This window comes from Crassostrea angulata, chromosome 3 (genome assembly GCF_025612915.1).
Source record: "Crassostrea angulata isolate pt1a10 chromosome 3, ASM2561291v2, whole genome shotgun sequence".
NCBI lineage: Eukaryota > Metazoa > Mollusca > Bivalvia > Ostreida > Ostreidae > Magallana > Magallana angulata.
Window position 1 is genome coordinate 53,086,843 of NC_069113.1, and position 11,400 is coordinate 53,098,242.

At 35.1% G+C, this 11,400-nt stretch overlaps 2 protein-coding genes across 2 annotated transcripts; one reads left to right on the forward strand and one right to left on the reverse strand.

The window, feature by feature from the left end:
* Positions 1–5: 5 nt before the first annotated feature.
* Positions 6–3,750, reverse strand: LOC128175447 (sterile alpha motif domain-containing protein 15-like). The gene is made up of 3 exons (XM_052841075.1): positions 3,613–3,750; positions 3,079–3,177; positions 6–309 (listed from the first exon to the last, which is right to left on the reverse strand). Exons 1-3 carry the CDS (start codon positions 3,748–3,750, stop codon positions 109–111), a joined length of 438 nt encoding a protein of 145 aa, XP_052697035.1. The 3' UTR covers positions 6–108.
* A 1,718-nt stretch (positions 3,751–5,468) lies between these two features.
* LOC128177724 (proton-coupled folate transporter-like) lies at positions 5,469–10,405 on the forward strand. The gene is made up of 4 exons (XM_052844550.1): positions 5,469–6,676; positions 7,214–7,297; positions 7,493–7,649; positions 8,199–10,405. Exons 1-4 carry the CDS (start codon positions 5,572–5,574, stop codon positions 8,419–8,421), a joined length of 1,569 nt encoding a protein of 522 aa, XP_052700510.1. The 5' UTR covers positions 5,469–5,571; the 3' UTR covers positions 8,422–10,405.
* The last annotated feature ends 995 nt before the right edge of the window (positions 10,406–11,400 follow it).

Consider the following 11,400-nt stretch of genomic DNA (forward strand, 5'->3'; position numbering starts at 1 on the left):
TGGTTTGTTTGAGTTTTTTAATATTCAAGCGATTGATTTTACAGATAATGTTGACATTATAACCGTGATGTTACGATCGAAAAGCGAAGGTGTCATTATTCCAAGAAATCACAAGGATCCCGACTTTCTCCTCATCGGGAAGAGATGTCGGTTATCAAACAGGAAGCTGTTGTAGGTGGTGCTGTCGGTTTCTTTTCCGGTCCGCCGCTTGAACTCCAAGTACGCGATGCGAGGATCACGCATGCGTACATCACGCTGTTCGGGGAACTTTGGCACACCAAGTAAATTCCTGATTAACTCCGTGATTTGCTGTGCGTGTTAAATAAAATGGCCAAATCATATTTATGCTGTACTACATGTAACACACACCTATTTTTTTCTTAAACTAAGATATTACATGTACTTTGCTATAATGTTAACTATTGATAACAATTATTAGCTCACCTGAGCTGAAAGCTCAAGTGAGCTATTCTGATCACATTTTGTCTGTCGTCCGTCTGTCTATCGGTCCGTCTGTCTGTAAACTTTTTACATTTCAACATATCTTCTCAAGAACCACTAGGCCAATTTCAACCAAACTTGGCACAAAGCATCCTTATGTTACATTAAAAGTTTATAAAATCGTAGATTTCTAAACTTATCTATAACAATCGTTATCGATTTAAAATTTACAAGCTGCTATGATAACTTAAGTTTTTTTTTCTCTCAGATTAATTACGCAATGGAGTTTGTAACAAAAAAGAGGAAATAACCAAACAAACGGAGATGCTTTCATGTGACAAAAAAATAATTGTAAGAGAGAATGATTTAAGATTGGAAAGAGAACGGTTGAGCTAACTGTGCTGGAACACCGCACGTTAGTGGAGTGTGTGTGATATCGGGCTAGCTGTGCTGGATTTCCGCACGTTAGTGTCGATTTTGTGCAAAGAATTATATCGGACTGTCCGTGGTGGAATCTCCGCACGTTATCAAGTTGTTATCTCGGAACTTGTTATCTCGGAACTCCGAGAATCGGTTTTCATTGGAATACCATGTACCCTTATCTCATCAACTTAAATACAACTTGTTGAGCTTTTGTTTCGTTTTGGAGTTTTTATTCAGCGTAAACTTTATAGAGAGTGTAACGAATTGAGCTTTCCCCTGAATTCACCATATGGATTTTAAGAACTTTTACATTACAATTTACAGTTTAGAATACAAATAAGATACAAGATACGTTCGTGAAAGTTGGTACGTAGTATTTTTAGTAGAAAGCCGATTGGCATGCTACCGGGCTTAGCGCAACAACACGGAAAATTCGCGATAGAAACATTTTCACATTTAAAATTCATTGGTGAAACTTAGGCTAAGAGGATTCAAAGTTGTAAAAATTAAGGATCACGCCCTTTTGCAAAGGGAGATAATTAGGAAGTATTGAAAATTTTCGAAAAACTTTCAAAAATCTTTTTCTCACGAACCATTAGGCCAGGAAAGCTGAAACTTTTGTGGAAGCATCCTCAGGTAGTGTAGATTCAAAGTTGTGAAAATCATGACCCTCGAGGGTAGAATTGGGCCACATTGGGGGGGGGGGGACTTTTTACATAGAAATATATATAGTAAATCTTTAAATTCTTCTTCTCAGAAATCAACCAGCCAGGAAAGCTGAAACTTGTGTGGAAGCATCCTCGGGTAGTGTAGATTTAAAGTTGTGAAAATCATGACCCTCGGGGTAGGGTGGGGCCACAATGGGGGGGTCAACTTTTTACATGGATAGGAATATGTTGAGTAATCTTTAAAAATCTTCTTCTCAGAAACCATTATGCCAGGAAAGCTGAAACTTGTGTGGAAGCATCCTCGGGTAGTGTAGATTCAAAGTTGTGAAAATCATGACCCTTCTTCTCAAGAACCGATTGACAAGGAAAGTTGAAACTAATGTGGAAGCATCCTCAGCTGGCGTAAATTTTAGGTTATAAAATCATGCATGACCATCTGTGTAGGGTGGGGCCACAATGGGGGGGGGGTCAAATTTTAGATAAGAATATATAGAGTAAATCTTTAAAAATCTTCTCAAGAACCATTTGGCCAGGAAAGCTGAAACTTATATATATAGAAGCATCCTCAGGTAGTGTAGATTCAATGTTGTGAAAATCGTGACTCCCGAGTGTAGGGTGGAGCCACAATGGGGGGGGGGGGGGGTCAAATTTTTACATAAGAATATATAGAGTAAATCTTTTAAAACCTTTTTTTCAAGAATCATTTGGGCAAGAAAGCTGAAACTTGTTTGGAAGCATCCCCAGGTATATAGTGAGATTTCAAATTTATGCAAATCATGATTCCCGGGGGTAGGATGGGGTCACAAGGGGGATGGGAGACAATTTTTTACATAGGAATATATAGAAAAATATCTATAAATCTTTTCTATAAAAAAAATTTGCCTAGAAAAGCTGAAACTTTAGTGAAAGCAACTTCAGATAGTGTAGATTCAAATTTGTTCAAATCACAATCTTTAGGAGTAGTGTGGGGCCGCATTGGGGATTCAGTTGTATAAAGGAAAACATTTAATTATTCACAAAAATTGAAATGCTATTATATATGCTTTTACTTATATGCAAGCATTTTTATATATTACTGATTCTTTAAAATTGTGGGCCATTATTGGGCCTCACAAGGGGTTCAGGGTTTGATTTAGGTTTATATCCTGTATATAAACAATTGTTAAGTGTCTTTTTGGGAACTGCAATGCTGAATGTAATGACTATAAAATCGTCCTGTTAGAAAAGGGACTGAATGAATATTAATATAAAAATATCCAGAGGGAAACAATTTTTTTGGTATAAGATCTACATGTATTATACCACATTGTCCAGATATTTTGTATTATGACTCCATGAAGCTGATTTTATCATGCCTATTGTTACTCAGGTGAGCGATGTGGCCCGTGGGCCTCTTGTTATTTTAGTAAAGGAAATGATGTTTTAATGACGTTTATAACGTCAGGGCCTGTGATTTTACTGTATATCGAGAATAAATATTCAACTCGCATAACGAATTCGTGAATGCTATCTAAAAATAATGTCAAAACAGTACATGTAAACAAACCTTGACATGTTCAAAATCTTGAATTCCCATTTCTGGCAATGAACAGGCGTCCACGGCAATTAGCTTCCTCCCTGTGACAAAGTTGGCAAGGAAACATTGCTGAAATTCAAAAACTGAACTTATGAGACACAGCATAAATCGAACACGCTGCAAATACATGTATGTGATCTTGTTTTAATGTTGGACATAAATAACAAAAATCTTAAATAAATTTAAAAACTGATAATAGTCCATTTTTATTCTGATTAGTGGACTCTGTAATGCCCCTTCTCTCTTTCCCTTCCTACACGGGAAAAAATATTGAATTTCTAATCAATTTCATTTAATAAAGAACTGGCAAAATGTTTACATTTCATGAATAAGAGATACACCCATCCAGTAAATCTAAAATTTACAACATGACAAAACTATAAACATATCAATTAAATTATCTCAAAAATTCATTGTATCCCGTTCTAAATTGGATTTCGAAATTGCATTTTAGAATTAAACAAATGGGCATCTCGCCTTATCTGATATTATCACGTTATTTACCCTATATTGCGGAAAACCACATTCCTCAATCCAATTCGCCACCTCTACATCAGACCAGAAAACTGCTTCTGGAATGTTGCTGCGAATATCAGCAGCCTCAGCTCTGGAGAAACGTCGTATTCCCGACAAAGTTGGCATTTTTCATTTAAAAAAATAGAGTGACGTCACAATGATCACTGTGATGTCATAGTCGTATATCGAGTACGCTATAAATACACTGTCATAAAAGGTCAAGATCTTGACCTAGTTAATGAGTGTCTTCATGTTATAATTATTATGACGTCATAATTTATTTGTTAATGAAGAAAATGAAATAGGTCCTTCAGAATTTACTTAAGGAATGAATTCAATATTGATTAGTTTTATACGATATAAAATGGTTTGGGGCAGTGTACGCTTTATAAATCGCTTCGCAGTTTATAAAAAAGCGTAAACTGTTTCAAACCCATCGTCGGATACCCACGGGTGATCGCGTCTTTTACTTATCAGTAAAAGACGCGATCACCCGTGGGTATCCGACGATGTTTCAAACCATTTTCAACATTCTTTATACGATATAAAATAAATTTTTAGCCAATCAGAAAGCGCGTTACAACCAGAATTAAATTGTATTATATTATGTGAAAAGTAATCCCGATACCTATAATTATTCGGTTTAAAATCATTTGAAAGGGGAGATCAAGAGCTTGGTTTAGGCCGTTTTCGAAGAGACTGTAGGCGTTAAAGCTATATTTCATTAGTCAAAAATGGACAAAGCTTCGAAATTTATTACTTATTTCTTCATAATTTATTTCTGGTTGTAACGCGCTTTCTGATTAGCTAAAAAATGATTTTTTATCGTATAGAGAATGTTGCCTACGTCATAGTAAGAATAACGTCAAAAACGTATCAATACGCCTGACGTTACGTTTGAATTTTGTACAATTTTACGTCATTTTAAAGGCCAAAGGACCGTTTTTATCTATAATGAAGAGTAAAAAAATTAAATTATAAACAATGAATTCAATATATATTTATTAGTTTTATACGATATAAAATGGATTGAAACAGTTTATGCTTTTTTCGCGGTTTATAAAGCGTAAACTGTCCCAACCATTTTATATCGTATAAAATAAATAAATAGCCTATTGAATTCATTCCTTTAATAAAAGGGAGAAATTAAAATTTACGAGACGAGCTTTTCTCGATTTTACGCGAATATTTATTCCTCGATCACGTTCAATTAGGAATCTACTGTACAGTATCCTATATTGTGTTTTCTACAACTTTAATTAGAAAATAAGGCCCATTATTTATAAAATGACGTTTATTTGTACACAATTTAAATGTTACATGTATGTCAAGCGCACTATCGCAAATAAATGACATGTAAAGGTATCACACTTTTCAATTGTAGTTCCATATATACTTCAGAATTATTTTTTTCCTTGACTGCATTTTTACATTTTCCTTTACTCAGTTTTAAAATTTTTTGTACCACTGAGTAGGATATTTCATGTATTTTGTTAGGTGATGATTTTTTTTTCACAGGGACTACTTCTTTCAGGGCTCATGCAGCAGCTTCCTGGGGAGTGTGCAGTCTGTATACATACAAATGGAAAACACGTGGTTTTGAGGGTAGACCTGTTTGGAGCTAGATATTTTGAGAAAATGCAGTATCGCTTGCCCTTTTTATGGTGTTAGCTGATGAGATAGGTAACAAATAACATTTCCTCCGAATGTTTTGTCATGAAAAATACAAACTGATTTTTAAGAATTTTTTCCCCTCTATAGTGTTATCCGGTGTCATACCTTGAAAATGAAATTGCAATTTGAATTATCTCCCTTCGAAATATTTTGTAGCCGCTAGATGTCACTGTAGATAAAGCTTCCGGTTATGATGAACAACCGTTATTTGCTTCTGTGCAAAACATGTAATGTTTTGTCTGTGATATAATTATATGTGAAATATAATTTAAAATGGAGAGGGCCCGAAGAATAGTGACCCAAACAAACGCTCACTGTATGGACATGCTGGCAGAAGTCCAGCCATATTTAGTGGAGGTTGCCTACTTTTTCTTCTTTTTATCGAGACATATGACTTTACCACTTTTCCAGGAGTATGTGCAATCCGAGTTTTACAAGCAAAGCCATCTGAAAGCAAGCGTCATTGAGTCGTTTGATGTGTACAGTGGAAACGGCTCCGGCCTTTACAATGTTGCCCACAGGGAGAGCACTCTAGCCATTCTGAGTCTACAGATAGCCGAGGGCTTGCCTGCAGTCATTACTGTGATCATTTTAGGGGCCGTCAGTGACAAGACTTCTAAGAGAAAGATTCTGTTGTGGATGCCCTCGCTAGGAGGGATTCTTCACTCTCTGATATACATCCTGATCCTGTATACAAGCTGGACTATGGATGGGCTGTTCATGGCTTCGGCTATAAGGGGGTTGAGTGGTAGTATGACAGCGTTTCTAGCTGGAAGTACATTCTTTGCCATTAACACAACGCAACGAGAAAAACGTTCATCCCGTCTTGCTATTCAAGAATCTCTGAATGGCTTAGCCTACGCAATAGCCAATATAATGGTCGGGTACTGGGTCAAAGCCAGTGGTTTTCATCAGCCATTCTGGTTCACATTAATATGTGGCTGCATTGCTTTCCTCATTTCTTTCTTTCTTGTAAAGGAGGTGAAAGTAGAAACCAATAACGCTAGTAGATATGACACAGAAAACTGTTGTATTGATACATTTAGACCAATGGGGAAGTTTTTTAGATGTAAAGATAGAAAACTGTTGATTATGTGGCTTGCCATTTTAGCATTTCAAAGTTATGCCTGGGTTCATCTTGGACAGATCAACACTCTGGTTCTGTATTTCACGGGGTCTCCGTATCACTGGCAATCTCACAAGGTGGGCGTCTTCCTGTCCGTTGCCATGGGAGTGGCATCACTAGGGGTCTTGTTCACTCCCCCTGTGCTGAGGAACTGGTTTTCAGATATTCACATCACATTTGGGGGACTCTTTTCAAAGGCATTAGGAACCCTTTGGCTTGCTGTTGTTCAGAATGAAATTGTGATTTATTTTGGTAAGGTTCTTTGATGTTTTAATTTTCTTAACTAATATATTAAAAAATTATTTGTTTGAAAATAGTAACAGTGAACAGTTAATCTTATTTACATCTTTATGTAGTAAAATATTAGAATGAAAATTTATCCTGGATACATAATTTAATAAATGAAAAAAGTGGAGCACACAGCATAGTACATGTAGTTATTAGCGTTAGGCCAGGAACCAAAAGGTCACTGGTTCAAACCAACTGTGGTCACTTAAAGTTGTGTGTTGTGCACTTGGACAAGGTACTTTATCTACATTGTCTCAGTCCACCAAGCTGAAATTGGGTACCGGTTTCTGCTGGGGGTTAACCTGCGATAGAGTGGTGTCCCATCAAGGGGGAGTCAATGACTCTCATCTGCTTAGCACCATGAAAATCGGGGATAAGCTTTGACACTATGTGCCTTCATGGCACAGAGAAGGATTTAACATATATGAAACTTGAAATAATTTGATCATGATTTTTTAGAAAGTTCTGCCTTGTAATTTAGATCTGTGTCTTTTTTTACAGCCATATTTATGTTGGTACTGGAGCTGATTCCTTTTCCAATGTTGAGAGCTGTGGTTGCAAACAGCATTGATACTGCAGACCAAGGTATAAATTATGTTCCATAAAGTTATAGAAATGCCACTTGCTGCAATTAACGATACTCATTCCTGAACGACCCTGTTTCATTGTGCTTTATTGATTTTATCACATACATGTATAACATGCTATTAGTGTGCTGCATTTTTGGGTAATGCTGCCATTAGTGGTAATAATTAATGTTGTTTTGTCTGCATTCTCCAGGGTCTCTGTTTGCTTTGATGCACTGTGGGGAGGGGATCACCTATTTCCTGGCCCCCTTTATGTTCCAGTCCCTCTACGCCGACAGTATTGACTACTTCACCGGGTTCGTGTTCGTGCTGTCCGTAATTCTGCTCATCATTCCAGTCGGATTTGTCATGTGAGTTTGTTATGGTTGTGGGTGGTGAAGAAATGGAGAAATTTTCATTGCTATACATAATGCAGTGTTAAATATTTAATGAGTGGCTCATATATTATGGATTGTTTACTCTCACATAGTCAGTCTTATTGAGTCATTGTAAGGATATTGCCTTTGGATACTTAGACTCCTAATGAATGACAAAGTGAGAAAACACCAAACAGTCAAATACTTTTGTTAAGTATTTGTTAAATATGCATACATGTTACTATAGTTCAACTATTCAGTTACCGGTATTAATAACATCTACTACAGTATAACCCATGGATAATCTTGATTTAAGCAGATATGTACTAGTTTAACACTTCAAATGAGAATAAAATTTTTTTACATTTTTTTTATTTACATGCATCATTAAAGCAGACCCATGCTTCTATCTAAGAGATAACTTTTTAAATCTTTCTCATGAAGCAGTGTCAAATGAGAATAAGATTATCAGGGAACTGAGGAGAGCATGAAGTATATGCCTGAGTACTGGTATTTATTTAAATTTTGAATCATTCTTTACAGAGCTATTAAGTTTCTTGAAACTGGCCAGCCAGGGGAGTATGAAAGGATGGAGGGGGAGACAGAAATGACCCCAGGAGAGGATCTGCCCCTCCCATCGAATGAAGAGAGCAAGGACATTAGTGTTATCCCAGTAACATCCAATCAGAGTGAAGCTAATCAAATAACAGCCAATCAAAACACAGCAAATACAGGGGCAACTGACGAGGAGCCGGTAGCTGTGTAAAGAATATGTGTTCCAACTCTGTTGTGTTAGAACATTGATGTAGCAGACAGTGTTAAAAGTGGCTTTAATATATTAATGTATGTGTTAATGATACTGATGTATAATTTTTCCCTCCATTGAATACCAAGTTGTTTTGTGAATTTGTAGCATGTTGCTCTGAAACAGTTTATAAGTGTTATATAACACTGAGATTAATCCATAATCCAAAGACAGCTCAAGCAATGGTCTGTGTACATATGCATTGTACTGTTTTGTACAAGCATTGTCCTTGTCTCTGGATAAATTTCATTATTGTTAGTCAATGCCTTTGCTGTTGTAGCAGAGGTTTTAACGGTGATTTCTTCTTGAGAAGAAAACTAGTTAGGGGATTTTTAAATGCTATACATAACCAATTTTATTTATTAATTTTCATTAAAACTATATAATAGCAGCATTCCTTGCTCACTGATGTTGGAGATACATATTTATTTCAAAATATGGAACCTTTGAGGCTGTGTAGGTCACTCATTTTCTATTCTTAAAGAATAGTCTGTATAGAAGTTAATTTTGCTTTGTTATGGATGATGTAGGTCTGATTTGCAGGCATTTTAGCATTACCACTGTTAATGGTCAAACGGGGAGAAATTTACTGTCCCAGGCCTAGGAATGCTACAATATTTGATTTACACATAACTTCGTTTTTATCTTCCAAACCAAAGCACCAGTTTTCCTTCTGTAAACCTTTTGTCAAGAAATTTATCTTTTCAGAATATGAAATATATAAAGGTATTAAATGTAGAAAAAATTCATTCCTTTATTTTATTTAATGGAACTGTCAGATCTAATTTAATAAATGTTCCAGGATGTAGCTTTTGCGTAGAGATGTGTAAATAGCTACAGACAATTACCAGTAGGTTAGTGGGTTCAGTTTTATTGTTGATATTAATGTTATATTGTTATCAAGTGAAACTTGAGTTTTATGTCACAAGATCTTTCATGTATTTTTACATGTATTTTCAATTTTTGCTTTTTTCCAGAGTAATATTTATATCCTTATACATATCCACTTTCCATTTGTTTCTTTATTTATTACTTCCATGATGTTGTATCTTTATTTTCAATGAATCTTGCCTCTGACTATGTTGCTTTGTTTGGGGTTATCTTTATTATTGTTGTAGAAAATTTGATGTGGTTTTATAATGTACCTTAATTGTCGTAAATCAAGAGTTATAATATCAATCAGATGTTTAGTGTTTAAAGCTTTATTGTTCCATTTTTTATAACCAAAGTTCATGTGACCAATATCTCTTGACCTGGTTTTGTGAAGTAGGACCTCCAACATGTGATACCATTTGCTCATTCGTTGTTTTTTTCTCTTGTTATTTGTTCTCTGGTCCCTTCGAGACATCAAATTTATTTACTATACATTGAAAAAAAAACCCAAAATACTCTTATTTATTTTGAACTTGAATCAAATCTTAAAACCAAAAAAACAACTCACCTCAATACAATCTAGTCCAGTACCAGTGAATGATGTGCAATTATATAGTTATGTCCATTTGATAGGTGTCCTTCGACATTAACTTCAGCATTGTCATTTTATTAAGCTGTCTCTTTACATGTATGAGGCATCCTTATAAACCTGATAAATTTTGCTTACTTTACTTTAATTGTTATATTTTTTATAGAACAATACAATGAAACTTCACAATAGCGACACCCATCAAAACAGACATTCTGGTTGGTTTTGGAAGTCCCTGTCATATCCCCTTTATTCTCAAGAAATCTCAGCAAAACCTGTAACCCTTCCAACCCTGTTACTTAGTCTGGACCAGCTAGTGGCAGGTGAAGATATTTTTATTGTAACACTTCAATATGTTTTTTTTTCTGAAATGAGATCCATGTATTATAATATATACATTTGTTTTTAAAGCTATCTTACAGTTTTGGTTTTACATGAGCTTACTGTTTCTGGTTATAATGCATATTAAACTCTGAAAGTGCATCCTCCCAGTGATTTTGTGTTTTATTTGGATATAATATTAGTATTAAAAAAAATGAACATGTATGATCCTTGAAATATATATTTATTAGAGCATTTTAGGTTGAGTCAGATGTAAACAGGTTACACCGTGGCAATGCAGAGGGTTTTTTGTACCACAGGATTGACAAATGTAAATTTTTGTGACTCTTGGCAGCTTGTGTAGATTGACCCGCAAGAAGTTGAGGTAGCCTGTCAAAATAACAGATAATCTAGAATACTTGGAATTTGTGGTGGCTTATTTTTTCTTTGAATGTATGGGTATACATATAATCCTAGAAATTTGGGATATACACAAACTTACTTCCTTTAGTCAAAAAATTATGAAATACAGAATATCAAAATATGATTAAGGCCAGCATTTTTTAAAATTTCGATTTACAAACCCGCCGACCCTATTTTTTAAAAATTCAAATAAAAATAAAAGGACCTGAACTAGCTATTTATTTTATTTTTTCCTCCGACCCGAAGTTTTCTTTCTGGTAAAAATAAAAATAAATGTTGATGCAATCACGTATGTGTAGTCTGAATTATTGTTGTTCATGCATTGATTTAATAAAAAGACCAAGTTCTTTCCGATCAAGTCACAGGCACTAGAAGTCACAAAAAACCACCAAAGGGCCTACTCCTGTTTGCTTTCGTCCAACCCTACAATTTACGACCCTATTAAGTTTTGTGATCGGCAACTTAGCCAGAATTTCCTCAATAAAGAGAAGTTGAAGTCTTTTTCTATCACAATTCTGTAAATTAAAAAAAAACACCTCATTGACAAGAAAATGATAAGTTACTTTAAAAAAAAAACATTTTTGCAAAATAAATTCTAGAATAATCATAATTGAACCGTTTGGAAATAGATCCTCTACATAACGGTTGTAAGTGGGTCATAGGGTTTGACTAATAACCCTAAACACACTGAACACAGGTCTTATGACTGAAGGAAAGAGAATAATTTTATTTGT

Coding starts and splice junctions, on each gene's coding strand:
- LOC128175447 (XM_052841075.1), bottom strand. CDS start 3,750: ATGCCAACTTTGTCGGGAATACGACGTTTCTCCAGAGCTGAGGCTGCT. Junction 3,178..3,612: donor GTGGTTTTCCGCAATATAGG/GTAAATAACGTG, acceptor TTTGAATTTCAG/CAATGTTTCCTTGCCAACTT. Junction 310..3,078: donor AAGATTTTGAACATGTCAAG/GTTTGTTTACAT, acceptor TAACACGCACAG/CAAATCACGGAGTTAATCAG.
- LOC128177724 (XM_052844550.1), top strand. CDS start 5,572: ATGGAGAGGGCCCGAAGAATAGTGACCCAAACAAACGCTCACTGTATG. Junction 6,677..7,213: donor TGAAATTGTGATTTATTTTG/GTAAGGTTCTTT, acceptor CTTTTTTTACAG/CCATATTTATGTTGGTACTG. Junction 7,650..8,198: donor ATTCCAGTCGGATTTGTCAT/GTGAGTTTGTTA, acceptor CATTCTTTACAG/AGCTATTAAGTTTCTTGAAA.